At 42.2% G+C, this 24,612-nt stretch overlaps 1 protein-coding gene across 1 annotated transcript; it reads left to right on the top strand.

Moving 5' to 3' along the window:
* The first annotated feature begins 9,189 nt into the window (after window positions 1–9,189).
* On the top strand, window positions 9,190–24,398 carry LOC132210497 (extracellular calcium-sensing receptor-like). The gene is given in 12 exon segments (XM_059650841.1): window positions 9,190–9,288; window positions 10,085–10,240; window positions 11,938–12,012; window positions 13,238–13,300; window positions 14,834–15,039; window positions 16,439–16,595; window positions 17,299–18,132; window positions 18,933–19,160; window positions 19,826–20,053; window positions 23,292–23,419; window positions 23,484–24,193; window positions 24,196–24,398. Coding segments are annotated over 12 exon segments (3,087 nt in total).
* Window positions 24,399–24,612: the final 214 nt, after the last annotated feature.

Genomic DNA, 24,612 nt, shown 5'->3' with positions numbered 1-24,612 from the left:
AAACATGTAACTTCTGTCGCTGACAAAGGGGCCAGGGCACTGACTTTGTTCTAGCCAGACACACTGGCAACTTGAAATCACAATCCGTCCCGGACCACAACTCAAAATCGCCTCCTGCCATTAGCAGCTACTTCACTAGCAATCGATACTATATCCTGGTCTTTTACGTTGTTGATGTAATAATTGTTTGGTATCCTGTTTTTGTCTGTTGTAGTAATTGTTTTATGTATCATGCCATTGTAAATGGTGAAATCGTTTTCTGTATCATGTATTTTGTAAAGTATAAAACGCGGGGACTGTCCGCTGCTCGGGGAGAATTGCTTGCGAGACTCTGCACTCTGTGCCCGATTAGGTACAGTGATTCTCCACAGCTTGTACTTGCTTGGTAATAAAAGGGGTTGTGTTTTTCTAAACAGGTCAGCGCCTTGTTAGTGCAGCAAGTCCATGCGGGTCTCCTAAAACGAACCTGACAAGGAGAGGCTGAATATGCGCGGGCTATTTTCCCAGGACCATTAGTGGCCAAAGGGATACCTTACAGAGGATCAAAAAAGTATGAGGTGGACGGTTGGGCTGAATATACAAGGTCGCGTCCCATGGATGAGGAAGCCCAAAACTAGATGGCATGGGTTTAAGGTGAGAGCAGAAAGATTTGAAATAACCTAAAGGGCAACATTTCACTCGGGGGTGCTGAATGTATGGAATGAGATGCCAGTGGAGATGTGGAAGATGGTGCAATTACAGCATTTCACAGGCATGTGGATGTGTGAATAGGAAGGGTTTAGAGGGATATGGGCCAAATGTTGGAAAATGGGACTAGATTTATTCAGAATATCTGTTCATCACAGCTGAATTGGTCCTAAGTGTCTGTCTCCATTCTATACAGCTGCCTGTCGCTATGACGATAATACTGATATTTCTTGCTGATTTAACAATTTATATACAATTTTGATGGATTTGTGTTTTTGCTGTCATGAGTAAAAAACATAATCTGTTTTGTTTAATGTTTCTTGTTATTTGTGAAGACTGTTTTGTCGCCTACATTTAAATACATTGGCACAGATGTGTTATTTTGGTGTGGATATGACTTCCATCAACATATTGTACTTTAACTATGTTAGCCTTTCTACCCGTTAGTGTTGGTTTTCATTTAACTCTTTAGCTGGGGTAATTTTCTTCTCAATCTGTTTATTTACTATTTGTAGATTTATATTATTTGCATGGAATGGAGTCCATTATTCTACAATAATAAAGCAACGAACTGCAAGTACTGGAGAACTGAAGCAAAAACAGAACGTGCTGCATAAACTTAGCAGGTCTGGAAGCACGTAGGGGAAGAGGCCAGAGTTAATATTTTAAGTCCAATGACGCTTCATGAGAATTAATATTATCCAGGAAAACTTTATATTTGTGCCATAGCCAAATTAGAGAGAAGTGACTAGATACGTGAAGACAGCGCAAATACACAGATAGATATGAACATAGATAGTAAAAAAAAAACATAACGTACAGGAACCAGAGAGAAAAATGACTGAATAAGAGGTAAGAAGAGCAAAGCATGAGGAATTTGGTGAGCTATGCTGAATACAGTGCATATTATGTCTTAATTTGTTGAGAAGTGGGAGTGAATGGTCAAATGTGCCAAAGCAACCCATGCCGTAGCAGGCTTGAAGGTAGGAGACAGAGAGTGTTGGCAGAAGTCTGCTTTTCCGACTGGAGGCATGTGACCAACTGTTTGTCACAGGGATCAGCGCCAGGTCAACCGCTTTTTGTCATTAATACAACTGTTTTATAGTGAATATAGGAGGCTCGGTTAACAAGATTGGAGATGACACAAAGTAGTTTGTGTAGTGGAGAGAGAAGCTGATTACGTCAAAGCACAGGTGGATCTTTATCAGATGGGTCAGTGAGCCAAGGAGTAGTAGACAGAGTTCAATTCAGATAAATACAAAGTGCTTTTTTTTGTTAAGTGAAACCACAGCAGGACTTACACAGTTAATGGTGTGGCCCTAAGAAGTGTTGCTAAGGTAGGGGAGCATTGCTCCTTCAAAGTAGAGTTGCAGGTATACAAAGTAGTGAAAAATATACCAAAGTTGCCACTACATTGATTAGAGGGGGTGGATGTTCGATTTACAGAGATATTTCCAGGGCTACAGGGTTTTAGCAATACAGAGAGGCTGAATTGGCTGCAGCTATTTTCCCTGGATTGTCAGAAGGTGAGGAGTAACCTGGGAGGTGCTTATAAAATCATGCTGGGCATGTATAGACTGAATGGTCGATGTCTTTTTTTAATCTGGTGAGGGATTCTGAAACTAGAGGATAAAGTTTTAAGGTAACAGGGAAACGATTGAAATGGGAACTGAGTGTGCAACTTTTGCACGCAGAGGCAAGAGCATGTCTCGAATGAGCTGCCAGAAGAGGCCTTGGAGGTTGTTACAATTTAGAACATTTCAAATTCATCTATGGGCATATAAATAGGAAGGGTTTAAAGGCCAAAAGATGCCAAATGGGACTAAATTTATTCAGGATATCTGGTCAGCATGGACAAATGTGACAAAAGGGTTTGTTTCCATGTTGTACAGTTCTATGACACGAATGCTAAAGTTCCTTGCAGATTATAAAATTTACAGTCCCTTTTGTAACATTTGTTGTTTTGTTGTCGCACGGAAAGGGAAAATTCGACTTGGTTTCACAGGCCTTGTTATCTGCGAAGACTATTTTGTCGTCTACATTTCAACACATTGGCACAGAAGTGTTATGTTGATGCAGATATGAATTCCACGAGTATGCTGTACTTTTACTAAGTTAGCCTTTCTATCTGTTCGTATTTACATTCCTTTAGCTCTTTGACTGGAGTCATTGTCTTCTCATTCTGCTCATTTACAATTTGTAGATGCATATTTTCGACATAGAATGAAGCCCATTAATCTAAAATAAAACAAAGAACTGCAGATGCTGGAGAAGTGAAACAAAAACAGAAAGTGGTGAATAGCCAAGGTCTTTTTCCTCCGTTCGTGGAGCCCAAACCCAGAGGTGAAACGTTTAGTGTCGGAGGGGAGAGATTGAAAAATGATGTGAGGTGTAATTGATTTCTCACCGATGTTGGTGGCTGTGTGGATGGAGCTGCCAGAAGAAGTAGGAGAGGCAGATACGAATTCAACATTTAAGAGGCAGTTGGATGAGCCCAAGAAAACAAGGTTTTCAGACGGATGCATGGTAAAAGCTATACAAAAGGGAAAGATCATATTGGGATGTCTGGTCAGCGCGGATGAGTTGTGCGGAAAGGTCTTTTTCCATAGTGTATGACTCCATGAATCCAGGGTGTGGTGTGGACTGGGTACAAAACATGGAAGGAATTAATTAGATTCAAACGTTACCGAACCCGATGACAAGTGCCAGAAGCTGCAGGGTTCCATAGCAGAAAATGATATTTTGGAATTCTTGTGCAGAAGGTGGAACAAAAAAAGCAGGTAAATGAAAGTCAAATAGGATGATGTCCTTCGTTTCAAAGGGAGTGGATTATATCCAGTTTGCACTCATAAAGCTTAGAAAATTTAAGATGACCTTCTTGAAACATGTAAAATTCCCAGGGAACATGATGGAAAATCCAGAAAAGCTATTGTACCTTGTGGGAAATATAGAGTCGAGGCTTAATTTCAGGCGAAGTGGTCAACCAGTGAAGAGAGAAATGAACTGTAAAATCGCAGAAGAGAGATTGCACAGGCTAAATTTGTTTTTCTCGACACACAGTCAACTCGTCGGGGACATGATGGAGATATATAAATTTTTGAGAAGCGTAGATAGAGTAGATAGGAATATATGTTCTCTTCGATGGATGAATCAATGCCCAAGGACAGATATATAAAGTAAGAGACAGAAGACTCAGAGAGGATGTGAAGAAAGACTTCTGTACTCATGTGACCTGGAACTCGCTGCCTGTAAGGGTGGTGGTGGTAGTGGTGGTAGAAATCATCAGAATATTGAAAAATATCCACATGTGCCCTTGCAATACTAAGGCTATGGGTCCAGTGTTTGTTAATATGTTAGAATAATTCGGTGTTTATGTTTGTCCAGAATGGATGCAATGAGTTGAATTGTCGAAGTCCCTGTGGTAGATTTCTCTGTTTCTATTCATTGCTTATCATCTTGGGCAAGTAATTTATGGAATTCTCCACCACACAGCGTGAGTGGTTGATCTTCAAATATATTCGAGTATATGAGATCGATTTTTAATTAACCAAGGAACAAAGTCTTTCAAGGAAACAGGAAGGAAATTGGAGTTGAATATGTTCAGATGGGCCATGATCAGGCTCGATGGACTATATGCTCCACTTATGCTATAGGCTGTGCCCAATGATCATTAGTAGGTGTAAGTTTTACTACCTTTTGTCTGAACGGAAAATGTTAACAGACTTGGGGTTTTAAGGTTCATTTGCTTTAATTTAACTGACGCTGCCAACAATGTCGAGAACTTCCCTGCCAACGCCAGTCCGCCCACAACACTCTGCCCTCTGCCGACGCCTCCCAGCCCACCCCGATGTCGCTCCATCCACCGCCAATGCTGATGCTGCTCTGCCCACAACTGATGGCACTCCACCCACCACTTTCAGAGCCAGGAGCTCCAGAGTATATACTAGCACACAGCCCTGCCGTATCTTCACCATCCCCCCAGACATCCCACTCCCTGAGGATGAATGGCCAGTCCTCAGTAAAGGACTGACCTTTATTCCCCTCCACGCGAACATTAACGAATACCGTGCCAGGTTCGTTTTTGGAGACCCTCACGGACTTGCTGCAATAACAAGACACTGACCTGTTTAGAAAAACACAAATCCTTTTATTACCAAGCAAGTGCATGCTCTGGAGAATCACTGTACTTAACTTAGCACAGAGTGCAGAGTCTCGCAAGCAATTCTCCCCGAGCAGCGAGCTGTCCCCGCTTTTTACACTTTACAAAAGACATGATACATAAAACGATTTCACAATTTACAATGACATGATACATAAAACAATTACTACAACAGACAAAAACAGGATACCAAACAATTATTACATCAACGACATAAAAGACCAGGATATAGTATCGAAGGGGCTGCGAATGGCAGGAGGCGATTTCGAGTTGTTGTCGGGACAGATTGTGATTTCAAGTTGCCAGTGTGTCTGGCTAGAACAAAATCAGTACCCTGGCCCCTTGGTCAGCGACAGAAGTTACATGCTTTAGAGGTTTCACACCTTTACAAATTTTCCCCACCTAACCCTATTTGAAACAGTTTGATTCTAATTTTAATTTAGTCAGGAAGCTTAAGACAGTGTCTGTATACCGATGTGTGAGAAGATAAGGAGTTACAAAAGCTTTACACTGAATTCCTACCTGGGCAGGAAGCTTCAGGGCAGTGTCTGCATACCTATGTGTAGGTAGAGAGGAGTTTACTTCTATAAATTAAAGTGTCTGGATAGGAATCAAATGCAGATAAATTATAGAAGTATAGAAATCAATGGGATGTTATCACATTAACATCTCAACCGCTCACGACTGCACTTCGAACAGTTTTTCTGCTGCCTCTTCCTCCGCACTTTCTTCAGTAGTCATGAGCCTAACCCTCCCTCTACTGACCCCTACTCCGGCCTCCAACACATCCCATCCTTCTGGACACCACTCCAAGGTCTCGTACCCTCCCTGGCCCTCTTCATCGCTAACTGCCTTGGAGACATCAGTCGCAACCTTTTCACCCAACCTCTCCCCCCACAGAACGTGCAGCCGTGCGCTCCAATCTCCACCTTGCCATAAAACCTGCGGACAAAGGATACACGTTTGTGGTATGCTGCACTGACTGTTACATCGCAAAGGTCAGGCGTCAGCTCTCTGACACCTCCTCCTACTGCGGCCAAAGAAACATCATTTCCAAGACCATCCACAACTTCATCACCTCAGGTGAACTCCCACCCTCAAACTCCAACTTCATTGTTCACATCCCCGCACCACACGTTTCTATCTCCTTTCCAAAATCCACAAACCCAACTGCCCTGGTCGCCCTGTTGTCTCTGCCTGCTCCTGTCCCAATGAACTTACCTCCATTGTTCTGGACTCAATCTTCTCTCCCGGTTCAGGAACTTCCGACCAACACCCACAACCTCCACATCCTCCAAAACTTTGGATTCCCTGGTCCTCAACACCTCATCTTCACCATGGACGTCCAATCCCTATATACTTCCATTCCCGATGCTGTTATGGGGAGGAGTTTCTTTAAAAGCGAGCAGGACAAGAATAGTTTCCCCCAAGCGACAGGAAATGCAGAAAACAAGTATAATTCCAAACACAGTCCGCCACCACATGTGGAAACATTTGGTCCGTTTCTCAATGAAGGTTAGTGAGTACAGGCGAAAACAAGAAAACGTTTCAGTGCAAAAAGAAAACAAGAAAGCCTAGCTCCGAATTGTTTGCTCGAACATCGGGCGTTTCCCGATATCGGAAGAATACAGCAGCTGTACTCAGTGAAACGAATACTCCAACCAAAGCAAATGCCACGACGATGGAGCCTCGAAACTCTTGAAAAGAATAAATTCAATCTGAGTGGGAACACAACGTTGTTTTTGCTGATTGGACCAATATTGTGAAAGACACCACGCAATTGGTGGTATCTGAAAGAATGAATAAATACTTTTGTAATACGCCAGTGATTTTGCTCACAAAAGTGTGGGCACTATGTCTGCACATACCTGTTGCTAATCTCACCATCAGCCCACACTGCGCTCCAAAACAACATATTGCTGACCATTCCCATGACCTTTATTGTTCTGGAGGACAAGATTCTGAGCAAAGAGCTCGTGAAATCTAAAACAAAGTGAAGAATGTTTGCGTTATTCAAATATTGGATTCATGGTGTGGCACACATAGAGGCGTTCGTATTTTGTCATCGGCAGAAGCATGATGTAAGGTCGGGAACCTAACTCTGCCACAGTACCCGTGATAATGGGAACTGCAGATGCTGGAGAATCCAAGATCATAAAATGTGAGGCTGGATGAAGGGTCTAGGCCCGAAACGTCAGCTTTTGTGCTCCTGAGATGCTGCTGGGCCTGCTGTGTTCATCCAGTCTCACATTTTATTACCTGCCACAGTACCCGGTAAGTTTCCCCCTTCAAATATTAACCCAATTGTGTTTTAAATGTTGACTGTTCGATGCCTTCCGTCCAGCGTCTCAAGCAATGCATTGCAGATCATGACAGTTCTCTGGGTATTACATGTTGCATTTGGAGCATTAGTTGTCTGAGTGACCAATCTTCTGCCACTGGAATCTGTATATCCCTAAATTTCTATTTTCCACATCTATTCGCGTCTGTGGGTGGCCAATTATTAGATCAAAAGACCTCGAGGATCTGTGCACCTGTCGGACTTCAATGGGCTCTCAATGGTTTTCAAATATCTTCAGCCCAGCTGAACTAATTATTGCACCAACACCACCAGCCTCCCCTCAGACAATAGATCCCAATGATTCTAGATGTCAGCTCAGCCAACCGTCCATCATGACTTGGTGAACAGTCTGAGCTTAGTGCACGTCACATAAACTCCAAATTTCCCGGTGCAAGTCGGACATTTCTTGAAAATTAGCTAAATATGTCCTGCCCGTCAAACGGGACAATTTCATTCCACTACACTTCTCTCCGCAGGCGCTCTCAGACCTGTGGGGCTTTTCCAGCAATTTCAGTTGGTATTTCTAACTTACATCTAGCATCTAGAGTCCTTTCGGTTTCCATGGCAATTTCACTATTTGTCCAACCAATTACCATCGCCAGTTCATACTCCATAGTCAACATAATCGTAATATCAGTAGTGCTGTCAAACACTACTCGTTCAACAGTACCACACAACTGAGAACTTCAGAAAAAGAATTGGCATGAAATTTATTGTCATGTGTACTCAACAACGGTGATACAGGGGTACAGTGATAAGCGTACAATGTTGCCTTTCCAGGCGCCATCTTCGATTCAAATGTACCGAGGTACAAAATCTTACATACCAAGTAGAAAAAATCACGTAACATAATTAAACGTTCAACATAAATATCCTTCCTCGCATAAAGTAGAAAAACAACGAAATAAAGATTTAACGTCGCAGTCCTCCTGAAGCGCTTAGCCGCGCTGATCTCATTCTTCCGACGTGGGTTCGATAACCTCCCTGCTGGGCCGACCTCCCTAACGCCGCCAGAGATGCTGAGACTCTTTGGGCTGCCTGCTTTCGCCACAGTTGCAGATTCCACAGCTGCAGATTCCGAGAGGCCTCTGTCTGCCTGCTATTTTCACTGCTGCAGATACACGGGGGCTTCTTGGGGTGCCTCGATCGGTTTGCTGACTGCATTATTCACTTTCTGCCTCTTCCCCTTGCTGATTCATTTCCTTCGGAATTGGTCTCGCGGTCACTCTATCTACCGCACTTTCACAACGTGCTAAGAAGACTGGAATTGGGCCACCTCAAGGTGATGGTAGTGTTTGCAGAAGAAGGGTAATCAATGTTTTCTCATCAGTAATTAGGAATAAATCCTTTGTTTGCCAATGACTCACACGGACCATCCGAAAATAAAAGAATACTGCAAAGACAAGTGCTGTTTTAGTTACCAGATACATTGCTGAAAAAGATGAAGGTATGCGTAATGAAATATGGATTTTTATATTATTGCGTTTAAATCACTAACATTGTGCAAAATATCAATAATATTATACTGCCTGTTGACATCATTAAGAGTGCAGAGGTAGGTTAGTACTTTCAAGTGAATCTATGGACCAAATACCTGAATAATGTTGTTTTAATGAATAGCACATTTGACTTGCTGAATATTCTTATTACATTTGTAGGAAAGCGGCGAGAAAGATGAGATGAGAGCGAAGGGACAACCTTCATATCCAACAAAGCATTCTCTGCCACTTCCGCCAACTACAATCCGACCCCACAAGCAAAGATATGTTTCCCTCTTCACCCCTATCTGCCCTTCATAGGGATCCTTCTCTTTACGCTCCCTCTTCCGCAGTTCACTCCCCACTAACCTCACCAGCCCGGCACCTGTCCCTGCAACCACAGGAACTATTCACCTGCCCTTACACACTCCCTCACCCCCATTCAAGGCACCAAACAAGCCTTCCACAGTAGATAGGGGTTCACCAGCTCATCTTTACACGTTGTCTACTGTTTCCATCACCGGATGTGCAACGTCGAGGAACTGACCGTACTAAATAACCCCGTGGAGTTGCAGGCATTGCAGACCCGGTGGGTTCACCATGGCAAATGCAACGTTAATGTGGTAAGGGACTGCGTGGACTCAATGGACAGAATGGTGTACTTCCGTACGATAGTGAGCTTATAATTCTAATTTCATTACAGAACTTTACTTAATGGATTGCAAAAATATCGGCGCAGGCAAACGGGGCATTTCTAATTAATATCCACGTCGCATACATTCAATGTACCTTCGATGCATTGTATATGCGACTAGAGATTTCTTTAGAAGTTGCTGCCGAGCACATTACCATTTTAGCACTGCAGGGCTGATAGAAACCTTCGTCCGCCATTCATGGTCGTAACTAGTAGCCATTCTTCCCTTCAAAACGAGCGCAGAAAATGCGAGAGGAGCTCAACAGGTCTCGCAGTCTCGGTGGACAGAGAAACAGCGTTTCGAGTCTTATTGGATTCTGCTTGAGAACTCATTATGTACCTCCCTCGTTTGCGATGACAAATTCAAAGTCGATTTTGTCGAGTAATTTTAATAGTTAAGAAGTAATTATCTGATTCAAATATCAGAACATAATCGTGTTAAAGACAAAGACCAAACCGTTTAAATATTGCAACTGATGATTATCCACTAAATTCGAACTGGATGTGTGGTTACGTGAAATCAGGATTTCTTTATCACTTGCTGATCCTTCCAAGCATATGCAGGTTATGTGGAATGCTAAATTCCCTTGTGGTGTTTAGGAATACGCATGTTAATTGCGCTAACCATGGTAAATGAGGGTTAAAAGAGATACAGTGGGATGTATGGTTTGGGTCTCGGTGTGCTGTTCTGCAGAGACGTCAAGTGGTCTTGTTCCGCACCGTAGGGATCCTACGATTCTGTGATTGTTTGGGGACACCATGCCAAGCCGAGAGTCCATCGTGCCGAGCCAAAAGACAACCACAACAGACCTAGAGGACGCTTCCCTGGGGCCTCTCTGAGACCGAGAGTTCGAAAGCATGTTGAAGTCTGGAGGCTGCCTGTACTGAGTCCGGGATTTCTGGGCATTGCCGAAAAGGAAAAAGACAGAAAAAAAACACAAAAGTTGAATTTTTTTAAAACAATGGATGGAGCGGACGAGCCCTAGCTGAAACATCCTACTCCGCCACTATCTTAGATTCTGCTCATTTCGCCCATTGGCTGAGGTAATTTTCTCTTCAGTTTGCTCATTTATGATTTGTAGTTGCACCTTCTTCACTCAGGTTGAAGCCCATTATTCCAGTATCAAACAAATAGCTTTGGGTGATTGACATCTGAACACAAACAGGAAGTTCTGAAGAAAGCCAACAGGTCTAGCAGCTTCTTTGGGGAAAATACTGAATGAACGTTTCGAGCCTGGTGACTCTTCACCAGCAATATTAGTCGGTTGGAAAAACTGGTATTTAGGTCAAAGCCAAAGTGTGGGAGAAGTGAGTGCCAACAGAGACAGAGAAAAATTTGAATGAGAGTGGTGAACAAGAGACAATGGATAGTACGCCAGGAGAGAAGAACTGAAGAAGAAGCAAGAGGTAAATTAGAAAATGGTTGAGTAATTCCGAATTCAACCCATAATGCGAATTGAGTCAAGAGAAGCTCAGCAGGTCTGACAGCATCTGTGAATGGAAATGCTGAGCTGGCAGCACGGTGGCTCAGTGGTCATTGTGCCAGCGAACTGGGTTCAATTCCTGCCTCAGGCGACTGTCTGTGCGAAACTTGCAGCTTCTCCCTGTGTCTGCGTGCGTTTGCTCTGCTTTCCTCCCACAGTGCGAAGAAGTGCAGGCTAGCTGAGTTGCTCATGCAAAATTGCCTGTACTGTTCAGGGGCTTGTGGGTTATAGGGTGACGGGTCTGGGTGGAATGCTTCAAAGGACGGTGTGGACTTGTTGGGCCCAAGGGCCTGTTTCCACACTTTTGGAAATCGATTCTGATCTTTAACTTTCCCTGTGCCGTCATCCCACCTGATTTCTGGGCTTTTCCACCTGTTTTTGTTCCTGATTTACAGCAACTGCAGTTCTTTCAGTCTTTACCAGGATTTTGACGTGTTTGGGAGGTTTGAGATATTAAGGGTGCACAGGCTAAGACTCACTTTTCCCTGGAGGGTAGAAAATTGAGAGGCGACCTTATATAAGTTTACAAAATAATGAGGGGTATAGATAGAGGCAACGATTGTTGGCTTTTCATAGTATGAGGGACACAAGACTGTGCCAATTTTTTTTAGCTGAGAGGAGAAATATTTAAAACAGAGATGAGGCAAACGTTTTACACACTTAGTTCACGAGTGTAATGAAGTTCCTGACGAAGTGGTGGATGTAGGTACACTTACAATGTTTAAAAAAATAGATAAGTATAAGAATAGGAAAGGTTTGGAGTGGTGTGGGGCATGAAGGGGGAGTTGAACCTAATTTATTTTGGTTTTATGCTTGGAATGCACTGGCTGCCCCAAAGAGCATGTTTCCGTGGTATATGATTCTCTGACTCTGTATGAGATAGACGGGCGTTTACGTATGAAGGTAATCAAGGGTTTTGAGGAAAGATGCAGGAAACCCTAGTGAAGGATTGTCAGGTCAGCCATGATCTAATTGATTGACAGACTCGGTAGGATAAATGGCTTCCTTTTGGTATGGACCTCGTGATGACCATTAATCCTTCTTCCAATCTTGTTTTCTATTTTGGAAAAGCTTGACTAATTCTGGGTTTTCAGGTTCATTTGTTGTCATTTCACGTGAATTACATCTACAGCAGTAAAGACCTTTTACATCTGATTGCCGGTGTGAATGTATGTGCCAGGCAGGCAAATTGATTGTGCAGTGTCTCCGAGATTTGATCCATTTAATCAGGTGACACGTGAGTCATTCGCTGTGAAGCGCTGTGGGATGTCCTCGGGTCGTTACAGATGCTGTATAATTCCTCGTTTTTCTTTATTCTATTAACTCAGTGTTACCATCCTTGCAAGAAAGCGATGGGTTCGTTTCAAACATTCCTGTCTCTGTCTGTTTTGCCTACATGGTAATCACTTGGAATGGTCTGCAGACCTCGAGCAAAAGAGGTCTTGCCGAATTTGTCTGAAGGTGGTGATATTATTCTAGGCGGCATATTCACAGCACATTTAGATGTGAAACATGATGTTCCATCATTTGCTATTAAACCAAAAGACATGCATTGCGAAAGATAAGTCAGTGCAGTAAACGATTATAAGATCCTGATTTCACGTAACTGTACATCTGGATTAATTTTCTGGACTCAGTGCGCAATCATCAACTGAAACATTTGAACAGTTTTGTCCTTGTTCTTAACAACATCGTGAATAATGCTTGTTCTTAGCTCTCTAAATAATGCGACAAAGTCCAATTCCAATTTAGTATTGCATGCAACGAAAGGACAAAATCAGTTCTCAAAAGTCATGTTCGAGTCGAAAGGTTTATTCTGTTTATCTCTCCACAGATGCTGCGAGACATGTTGGGTTCTACTGGCAAGCTGTATATCTGTGGTTGTTTAAGGGGAATTGGTCACTTGTAATGACAAGGAATTGTTGAAGAACTAGTTTTTAAAAATTGTCCTTCGATTGTAAAAAGTGGACAAAAACTTCTAAAGGAGTCCAAAAATGATCTATGATGCATCAAAGCATGCATATTATATGGATATGAATTCAAAACACGCTTTGTTTTCCAGTGGTAATATTGTTGGTCACTTAAACTGTGTTCTATGTTAAACTGCGCATGATGTCAGCATAATATTTGGCAAAGATGAGTTAAATTGCCAAAACGTCGTGTGCGGGTACCCTGAATTTAATTTCCCGCGCGCACTGTGTGGCAATTTGAAGCCTTGTGTTCTTACCGATGCGCCAATACTCTTTTCGAGATAAGTGACGAGGTGGCTAAATTACTGAAGTACATTGGGACTAAACACAAATACAACGATCCCACAAATTTATAAACTATTTTGACGAGACAGTTGTGCCTCATTTCTCGATATATTACTCTTTAAATCTCCTTCTCTTTCAGTTTTATTTGGCAGCTAAGTATGGACTTGATAAGTGCGAGTATACGAAACAAAACACCCAACAGGTGAGATAACGGAGTGTGGAGCTGGATGAGCACAGCAGGCCAAGCAACATCTTAGAGCACAAATGGTGACGTTTTGGGCCCAGACCCTTCATCAGAAAATTTCTTTTCTGATGAAAGGTCTAGGCCCCAAACGTCAGGTTTTGTGCTCCCAAAGTGCTGCTTGTCCTGCTGTGCTCATCTTGCGCCGTACTTTGTTATCTCGGATTCTTCAGCATCTGCAGTTCCCATTATCTCTGAAACCAACACCTGAGGATTTGTTGTGTAATTTAGTCGTTTGGAGAGAAGCAGAGAAGCAACAACAAAGCAAACCCGATGTAACAGTATTCGTAGACTTTATGATAATGCAGAATGAGAATGAAGACTGGCATATTTATGAAGGAAATCAGGAAAAGGATTTAAGGAAATTTGATGCCGCGGTGTAAATCGTGATGTTTCATCGGTTGCCATAAGTCCAACACACTCGTATTGTGTAAGATAGGACAGAGCAATAAACGCTAAGAAATCCCGATTTCACATCACCATCCGTCGGGAACAATCTTGCGAGATTAGAACGTGTGCAAATTAACTGAGCAAATGTTGACGATGGAGGATAGACAACGTAGGGCACCATGGGAAAAAGGTAGAACGATGCTCAAAGTGCTGGGAAATGCATTCTATTAAAAAGAAGGAATGAACTGAATACTGGTCAGAATGCTGGTCTATAAATTTATATAAGGGGACATGTGCGTTCCAGGAAAGGGGCAAACGTTAACGACACAGAAGAGAAATGGGTGATCGGAGAGAATAGGTCGAGATGAGTGAGTAAACTCGGAAGGACAAACAGGAAGATGAAGCAGAGTTAAGAGATTAAATTATCCATACAGTATTATAAATTCTCTAAAATATTTTGCAGATACATCAATAGATGAGAATGCTTTGCGGGGAAAAGAATTTCCCCGAAAGATAGAGAGACATATTTAATTGATGAGTTCTCTAGCATGGAGTTAGAACAAGCAGGCATACATTCACAGAATGAGGCGGGCAATGCGACATGTGCAACTGAAGTTAATAAGAACCTACAAAATTCACTCAACCAATTCCAGTTTGATTGCAGCCACATATTTTAAAAGTATATGGGGGCGACAAAGCAGAGAGCTTTACGCGAGATATTTCAACTCAAACAAAAACAAACATATACACTGGTAGAGGGCCAGTGATTGGTTCTTCTAAGCCATTTCACGGGAAACGAAATGACAAACCAGCCATCCGAACAAACAGGACAGGAAAACAAATGGAAACCTGACGAAAGTGGAAACTAAAACATTTAGACATTAGAAATATATTATCAAAACGCTAGAACTGAATTGCGAAAGATAAAATTCGCTGTCCAATTATTTTGATTTGTTCCGAAGGAAATAGAAGGGAAGTGAATGCATCTTTTGTGGACTTTGAAATCCTGTTGATAAAGTGCGTCAAAACAGGGAAAGGAATAAAATCAGTCAACATGGATCAGATGAAAGTGACATAATGGATTGCAAATTATTTCCAATTCAGAAAACTGAGATTGAGAAAGAAGACATATTATTCAAAATGGGAGGAGATTTTCCATCCGTATCCGCCCGGGAATCCATGCTGATTGCAGGAACGAGATTCGTACTGTGTGGAAGCGGAGGATTCGGCATATACAGCCGACACTATGAAAAGTTCGGAATATCAAAAATAGCTCGGAAATTCAGGATACCGAAAGAATGTCTCATTTTGTGAGGAACAGCATCACGAGAAGCCACCAACTTATTAATATTTGTAATAGATCCAACTTCCAGTTAGGAGCAAAATAAAGGCATGCAAGGCTGAACATTTCTACAACTATTCCTTTACCTTTTTGACTTTGGTGCGGTCTTGGAATTTCCTCTTTGCTCACTCAGTAAAATTGGAAGGAATTGGCAAGGGTCAGTAGCGAGACATAGATGTCGCGGATCTCCGTTCCGGTTGAGGTCATTGGACAACATATGAGGATAAGGGCACGGCCGCGAGATTTGTGGTCTTCTGGCAGCTAATATTTGTAACTGCTTGTAAAATACATGTTTCTTGCAATATTTCTAGCTTGTTTTAAGTTCTCATTTTTGCTGATATCTGTTTGCAAATGCTTTCTGGAGTTTTACGCCTTTCCAGATATTTTGTGCGCCTCTTGATATTTTCAGACACTCTCAAGGGTTCGTTCGTTCAGTGATTTAAGTGAACTCCTCAGGTCCCTCATTCAGTGAAAAAGGGCAAAGCAAGTTAGTGTAAAGATGAGCAGCGCTTGTTTTCGGATAGGGTGGTGGGAAGTAGGTCGGTTATTGAGTAGACTGGGATTTGACAGATAATGGGATGTTGGATGTTGGTAACGCTGGTGTCCTGGTTCTTAGTGAATACTGGAATAGAAAAGAGCACCAGTGTATCAGACGTGTACCGCACTTAATGAATGCAGAATGTTTGGGCACCTAGTGGTGTAGGTCTGCAAGTGCTGTTGCCAACAGCTTGCTGTGGAATCCGGCATGAGGTTGGGGTGCCGGGATGCTTTGACACTCTCGCTAATATCCAGGCCGTTAAACATTTGTAAAACCAGTCAGAAGTCACTTCACTTGATGAAGGAGCTCAGATATGAAAGCTTGCAATTTCAAACAAACTTGTATGAATTACAACCTGGTGTAGTGTTACTTCTGACTTTGCTCACTCCAGTAGAATACCGCCACCTCCACATTACTTGTAAAACCGACATACGTCAATGTATGCAGCAGGACATGTTGCGGACAATCCACCCAGTTTTACTGAATGATGTGATCTGTCCGGATCATGATTTTAGGGGCCCAAGCAGGTCTTATTACAATCCAGGGTAAGTCAGTTGCCCGAAATTTGCTTTGCCGTGGTTGGTCTGAATTGAGGCGAGCGCCTCAACGGGGCTGGAAGATCTGTGTGAATGAGATCCGCATAATTGGACGGTGAAATAAACATGCATGTCATTTCCTTTCGCATTTATCCACAGCTTTGACATTACGAGGTTTTGCCTGATGCAGACCATGATATTTGTTATTGAAGAAATAAACCGGAGTAAAACTCTACTTCCGAATATCACTCTGGGATATGAGATCTACGACGACTGCTCGATGTCCGCGATAGCATTGAAAGCAGCGCTGGTTTGGTGAATGGAAAGCAAGAACGAATCGAGTATCCCGAATGTAAAGGTTCCTCTAATGTTGCAGCTATTATTGGCTGTGAGAAATCCACGTCCTCCATTGCAGCCGCAACGACAATTGGAACGTTCAGAATCCCAATGGTAATGTGTCAAATAATTGACTCTATTTATTCAACGCCGTTATAAAAATAAGGTACAATTTAATGGTGATAAAGGTCATTTGGTTCATCGAGTTCGTACCGACACTTCGAGGTCTATCCCACCCTGTCTGAACACCCCGCATGACAGTGACATTCCACGTAGCTTTCATTCCCCTGTTCACAGTGGTGCAATTTAACATAGGTATTCCACCTTATCGGCATAACTCTGGCCAGTGGATCAAATCAGCAGCAACCGGCAGAATCCCACACAGACAAGGCGAAAACTTGTAACCTAAACTCATTCACCAAAAACTGGAATGCAACTGTGATCCCTGACACTGCGACTACTGACCACTGAGACGCCGTGCCGCCGGAATTTCCACGACGTTAGAGTAACTATTTATTAAGATTTTGCTGAAATAAAATTTTTCTGTCTGCTTTTGTGGGATTTGATCCAACATCCCTTAAATCCTTATGTTGTGGATAACTTATCGAGTGACATTACCTTTGTCACCAGTGTGCCACAACTTCCCATCAAGCTTTGGGTAATTCGGTCGGTTACCTTCCAATCGCAAGTTTTAAGATTTAATATTGCACTGCTATCCAAAATATTCAAAAGAAAATTTGTCCTGAAGATCCTGGAATAAAACATTTTTAAATGATTCCTGCTGAATGTTTTCACACAGTTACTATTTTCTCTGCAGGTTAGCTACTTGTCCACTTGCTCCTGTCTGAGCGACAAGCAGGAGTATCCCACTTTCTTTAGAACGATACCAAGCGACAAATATCAGTCCAAACTTCTTGCTGAACTTGTGAAAACGTTTGGCTGGAGTTGGATTGGGACTATTCGAAGCAGCACAGATTATAGGAACGTTGGAATGAGAACATTTATCGAAGAGGCCCAAAAACATGGGATTTGCATCCCGTACTCTGAATTGTTTTACAGAACCGATCCCACTGAGAAAATCAGGAAAATTGTTCACGTAATGAAAGAGGCAACGACAAACGTTGTGGTTGGATTTCTGCATGGCGGAGACATGCGAGTGTTAATTAAAGAGATTTTGCGCCAAAATATAACGGGAATACAATGGATTGGAAGTGAAGGTTGGGTGACAGAAGATAGTTTCTCACCTGAAGAAAGAGGAAGGTTTCTTATTGGGGCCATCGGTCCGACAACCCGTAGAACAGATGTAGACGGCCTCAGAGATTATCTTGTGAAAATCCACCCTTCCAGGTTTCCTGACAGCATATTTGTGAAGAAGTTTTGGGAAACTGTATTCTCGTGCACTTTAACAAACGGCAACAGGACAATGACTGGAAGTTCTGCCAGTAAGGTTCGGCCATGCACAGGTAATGAACATTTGGATGGTTTAGAAAATGCCTATCTTCCAGCGATAATGGACGGAAGCTCCTACCAGGTGTATAAAGCGGTATATGCCGTCGCCCATGCACTTGACGATATGCTGTCCTGTGAAGAAGGCAATGGCCCGTTTATGAATAATACTTGTGCTCATATTTTAAGCTTTGAGCCCTGGCAGGTAGGAAGATATTTCACTTTGTTTCAGATTAATCCCATTGACGCCATATAACGACGATGTGTGACCTATTCTAATTCCACCAATATCCCTTGTAACAACCAGTCTCATTAAGAAGAATCCAATATTTTCCTCAGAGAATGATAAAAAAAATGCTAATTTGACAAATATGAATCAAAATAAAAATTGAATCCACAAAATATTGGAAATTTACTGGCAGTAGTCAGTTAGATGCTCTGCACAAAAGAACATTTATTTAATAAGACCGACAAGGCCTGAAGCTCTTCAGCAACATTGTATTATCAGTGAAATGGTGACAAACTTTCGACAGTGTTGTGATACATAAAACAGAAAAGCCAAATGGTATCCACAAACTTGCCACAAATAACAATGTGATAAATGATCGAAGTTTCGATGTTAGTTTTTTTTGTGAGGCAGATAGTGGCGAAAAGTTTCTCTTTTCAGCACCCTGCAGGTTTCGCATTCTCAGTGGTATGTTTCGTTTGTAACATGTCACTTCGATAGTTCAGCATTCGTTGAGAACTGCACTGTAGTGTCAGGTTGTCAAATATTTAACGTGGAAAAAGTCTCCTTATTTTCTAAGCCTAGGCCATCCCCTCCAACATCCCATTTTAACCTGAAACCAAGATGCGAATTTGCAAACGCTATTTCTTACTTTCCAGGTGGTGATTTGTGATATTGTGCATTTCTGACATGTGAGTGTTGAAATGTTTCAATTACTTTTACTGCATGTGTCCCATTGACTGCCTGATATTGACCCGCCTTGCATCGTTCTCCTGTAGTTGCTGCATTACCTACAGTCTGTAAATTTCACTGCTAAGAATGGGGAAATTATGCATTTTGACGCAAATGGCGATCCAGTCGCAGCGTATGAATTAGTAAATTTACAAATGAATTTGGAAGGATCAATTGAAATTGTAAATATTGGATATTATGAAAGTTCAGCACTGGAGGGTCAACAACTTGTCCTGAACATCGGAGATCTTATTTGGAGCTCCAGAGGAAAGCAGGTAAGATGCTGACGACGTTTTGAGAAACTATGGTTAGAAATTGACATTTAGACCCGAAAAAAAGAAAGTTAACACGTGATTTTATGACTCGTTAGAATGGGGACGTCACTCTTACGGTCATTATTTATTGTCCTTTGTTACAGCGCTTGTTTATCCACAACTAACGAATTTTCTTGGTCACTTCCATCCATTTTAGCCTCTCTACACTTGTCAAAGCATTACATTTTTTTGCTCCTTCGCACTTGCCACAAATAACAATGTGACAAATGCTCTTCGTTCTGATGTTAATTTTTTTTGGTGAGGGAGATAGTGGCGAGGTTTCACTTGCAGCATCCTGCAGGTGCGTTTGAAACAAGTCGCTTCGATAGTTCAGCATTCTTTGAGAACTGCACCGTGGTGTCAGGTCGTCAAATATTTGTCGTGAAAATATTGTCCGTACTTTCTCGATCGGAGCCATTCCGTCCAGAATCCTATTTTAAACTGAGCCCAAGATGAGAATTTGCTAAAATGCAAGATGGATCCCCAATCGCTATTTGTTACCTTCCAGGTGTTGATTTGTGATATTGTGCATTTCTAACATGTGTGTTCAAATGTTTCAATTAATTTTAATGCATGTCTCCCAATGACAGCCTAATATTTACCCGCCTTGCATTGTTCTCCTCTAGTTGTTACATTACCTACAGTCTGTAAATTTCACTGCTAAGAATGGGGAAATCGTGCATTTTGACGCAAATGGCGATCCAGTCGCAACGTATGAATTAGTAAATTTACAAATGAATTTGGAAGGATCAATTGAAATTGTAAATATTGGATATTATGAAAGTTCAGCACCGGAGGGACAAGAACTAGTCCTGAACATCGGAGATATTGTGTGGAGCTCCAGTGGAAAGCAGGTAAGATCCTGGCGAGGCTTTGAGAAACTATGGTAAAAAATGACATTTAGACCCAAAAAAGGAAAGCTAACACATGTGGTTTTATGAATTGTTACATTGTGGACGTCACTCTTTCGGCCGTTATTTATTGTCCTTGCTTTCAGCGCTTGTTTTATACACAACTAACGAATTTTCTCGGTCACTTCCTTCCATTTTAGCCTCTCTTCACCTGTCAAAGCATTACATTTTGTTGCTCCTTCGCACTGCGGGTGTCTGTGCTGTTCAACAGCTGGGATTGCATTGTCATTGTATTGTATTTTTATTCAAAGCAGCCGGCATGAAATTGATTCATTAGTTTTTGAAGGCATCGATTTTTAATTCTGCAGTGAGTTTGAATATTTTTGTTTGTATCTTTTTTATATGACGGGGAAGTTAGGCATCAAGACGAAAGTCTTGTGGACTCAAAATGTCAGCTTTGTTTTATCTTTGCTGATGCAGCTTGACCCGCTGAGTTTGCCCAGCAATTCCTGTATTTGTCTGTTATAGCCAATCGGCAAGTTTTTCTTGAAACGAATGATATACGTGGATTTAATGGGAACATGCCGAAACTCCCAAGAGAGGAATTATTTGACATTTAATCAACTCATTATGCATCTCGGGTGTTGAAATAAGTTTTCATGGATTATCATAAGAAGCAAGGAGCAGTTCGTTTCTCTGCTGACGATTCTAGATCATAGATAAATAGCGTCACATGACTGCAAGCTTGGGATGTTATTTCTGATGGCAACACTCCTCTGGAGATAGAACATCGTTGCTTTTGGTGGGATTATTCAAGCTGCAGACAGAATTCATTCAGTGAACCGTTCACAGGGTTCTGAGCTAACAGATAATAATTATTATGATTAGTTTGAAGAAAAGAAATCCGGACCTTGAATGAGTCTCAACTTGATGTTATGGAGACTACCCACACCCCACAACAACCACCATCAACATGTAACCACCCGTGTTATTCATGTTTGCAACATATTTCACTGTATGCAAACTGTGCTTATGCGACCAATTGGTCACCCACGATCTCCAAAGCAATCTTAAAAATCAGTATTCTTTTATCGTCGACCACTGTGTCGATGTTGACGCGCACGCTCGAAACAAATGACTGTTGACATCAATCATCTCGCTAACACGTCTCTCATTTCTTTGTTCAATTTCGTACCGTCGTATTAAGAAAATCCGGATTGTCTGATGTCTATTAAGAGATTTTGATATTCGATGTTTTCGCTTGTAAGTGCTACACATCTCTGAACTAATACTGATTTTATCAGGCACAGCAGCATTGTCAGTATTTTGAGTAGTGTTATCCATTTCACAAAAAGTACATAATTTATTTCACATTACTTAATTGTTTTACAAACAAAGGATTTGTTAATTAAAAAGACAGTGGTGATGTAGCATAGTTAATTGGGCAATAATTACTGTGAGATTTTGATGAGAAAAGAATGTGTTCATCATTGCTGCTGAGGAAACAGTGGTGACCCTTCTTCCGCAAACACCTCAATCATATGGTGCTGGTGCATTTCTAGTGCCGTTGGCAGAAAGTTGAAGACCAGTTAATTCATTGTGAATTAAATTGTATCAATAAATGCTCAAATCAAAGCTATGCGTGACTTGAAGGGGAGGTTGTAGCACACTGTGCTATCCTTTAAGAAATGACCAGCGCATGGCACGTGTGCATCACTCACCAGTAATCATTTTATGCCCAGATTCTGTCCAGGTTTTCGTGCACGTGAGTGAGATTTCTGCATTGGCCACGAAACAGTAAATGGAGAAACAAACACTTCAGTTTTAATAGATTGCGATATATTGATGAACCAGTAGTATTTAACAACATAACAAAATGTGAGGCTGGATGAACACAGCAGGCCAAGCAGCATCTCAGGAGCACAAAAGCTGACGTTTCGGGCCTAGACCCTTCATCAGAGAGGGGGATGGGGGGAGGGAACTGGAATAAATAGGGAGAGAGGGGGAGGCGGACCGAAGATGGAGAGTAAAGAAGATAGGTGGAGAGAGTGTAGGTGGGGAGGTAGGGAGGGGATAGGTCAGTCCAGGGAAGACGGACAGGTCAAGGAGGTGGGATGAGGTTAGTAGGTAGCGGGGGGTGCGGCTTGGGGTGGGAGGAAGGGATGGGTGAGAGGAAGAACCGGTTAGGAAGGCAGAGACTGGTTGGACTGTTTCTTCCTCTCACCCATCCCTTCCTCCCACCCCAAGCCGCACCCCCCGCTACCTACTAACCTCATCCCACCTCCTTGACCTGTCCGTCTTCCCTGGACTGACCTATCCCCTCCCTACCTCCCCACCTACACTCTCTCCACCTATCTTCTTTACTCTCCATCTTCGGTCCGCCTCCCCCTCTCTCCCTATTTATTCCAGTTCCCTCCCCCCATCCCCCTCTCTGATGAAGGGTCTAGGCCCGAAACGTCAGCTTTTGTGCTCCTGAGATGCTGCTTGGCCTGCTGTGTTCATCCAGCCTCACATTTTGTTATCTTGGAATCTCCACCATCTGCAGTCCCCATTATCTCTGATAGTATTTAACAACATTCTGGACATTACCATCTTGCTTACGCCTGAGTGATATTTATCCGGACTGGAACTGGAATTGTCATGTCTGGAGTTTCTGCTCTATCCAATGCATGCGGGCATTTTTTGATATCATTTGGGGTGGATTGCTGTGTTGCTGATGTCTCACGTCTTAAATAATGGGGATAAAAAACATCGGGTAGTGTTGGGTTACTTGTTAGCTGTCTTGGGCTAAAGGCATGTGAAAACATTTGAGAGCGTAATGGCTGTGTTCCATTATCATTGTAGACTGGTAGGTGACTGAATCCACGACCTTGTTTGAAATGCATAGTTCACCACAATCACAAACGATGAGATGTGGCAAATAGAGAATTATGGACACACACATATTCCAGTGGCAGAAAATTGACCAAGCATACAACTGAGGTTTCAGATGCAACACTAAATAGACAGAGAATTTACATGATCGACAATGCACTGCCTGAAGGGCACAATGCACTGGGCAGTCAAAATTGAAAAGGTGACTCGTGCAATATTGGAAAGGAAAACGTGACAGATCACAGTGGCAGAGCATACTACGTAACCATAGGGTATCACTCTAGCAATGACAAAATGCTAACAAATCTGTGTGTTTCGCTCTGAGTCAATAATATGAACAGTACACTCATCATTTCCGTTGTTGCAGATTCCACGTGCCCTTTGTTCTGAACCTTGCGCTCCCGGGACAAGAAAGGTCAGCAGGAAAGGTCAGCCAACTTGTTGTTTCGACTGCACAGAGTGCGCCGATGGTGAGATCAGCAACATCACAGGTACACACAAAAAATGAATCGAATACCATGTCAGTTTGTGGAAAGAATGAATCTTGTATTTTAAAAAAAAACGATTGCGTGAAGTGTCCTTTGGAATACTGGTCCAATCAGCAAAAAGATCGATGCATTCCCAAAAAGATTGAATTTCTTTCTTTCCAAGAGGTTCTCGGCTGCGTCTTAGTGGCCCTTGCTTTAGTGGGAGTGTGCCTTGCACTGGGTGCAGCTGCTGTCTTTTTCCATTTTCGGGAAACTCCGATCGTTCGAGCGAACAATTCGGAACTGAGTTTCCTACTTCTCTTTGCGCTAACGCTTTGCTTCCTGTGCTCACTCACCTTCATTGGGAAACCGACCGGATGGTCCTGTATGTTGCGGCGGACTGCGTTTTGAATTGTGTTTGTTCTGTGTATTTCCTGTATTTTGGGGAAAACCATTCTTGTTGTGATCGCTTTTAAAGCAACTCTTCCCAACAACAACATGATAAACTGGTTTGGCCCGATGCAGCAACGGTTAGGAGTTTTTGGCCTCACATTTGTTCAATGGTTAATTTGCACGATCTGGCTCATTGTATCATCTCCCCATCCAATGAAAGACATGACGTATTATAGAAACATTATAATTTTGGAACGTGATATGGGGTCTTGAAAAGCCTATTATTTTGTGTCCAGCTGTATTGGTACACTGTCTACTGTTTGTTTCCTGCTAGCTTTTCTTGCTCGGAAACTTCCAGACAATTTCAATGACGCGAAGTATATAACTTTCAGTATGCTGATCTTCTGTGCTGTTGGATCACTTTTATTCCGGCTTATGTCAGCTCTCCTGGAAAGTACACGGTGGCTGTCGAAGTGTTCGCTATTTGGGCGTCAAGCTTTGGTTTTCTTATTAGAATTTTTGCTCCGAAATGTTATATCATTTTACTGAAACCGGACAAAGAAAAACGTGATAGGCAAAGGCTCTTCACTGTAGTTTTAAGAGCCCTGTACTAATACCCGCAAAATGTGCAGTATGAATTTGCTGTTGCAAAGTTAACATTTCCTGCTGATTAAACAATTTGCAATACTTTGAATTTTACTTTTGTTCTAATAAATGGTACAATAGTTTAATTCGATGTTGTGTCAAACTTCAACTTATTTGTGAAGACATTTTCGTAGCCTAAGCTTAAAATATTGACACTGATGTCTTATGTTGGCAAGCAAATTA

This window comes from Stegostoma tigrinum, chromosome 14, assembly GCF_030684315.1.
Source record: "Stegostoma tigrinum isolate sSteTig4 chromosome 14, sSteTig4.hap1, whole genome shotgun sequence".
In the NCBI taxonomy this organism is placed as follows: domain Eukaryota; kingdom Metazoa; phylum Chordata; class Chondrichthyes; order Orectolobiformes; family Stegostomatidae; genus Stegostoma; species Stegostoma tigrinum.
Note: the sequence above shows the minus strand (reverse complement) of the source record. Positions and strands in the feature narration are given on the sequence as shown.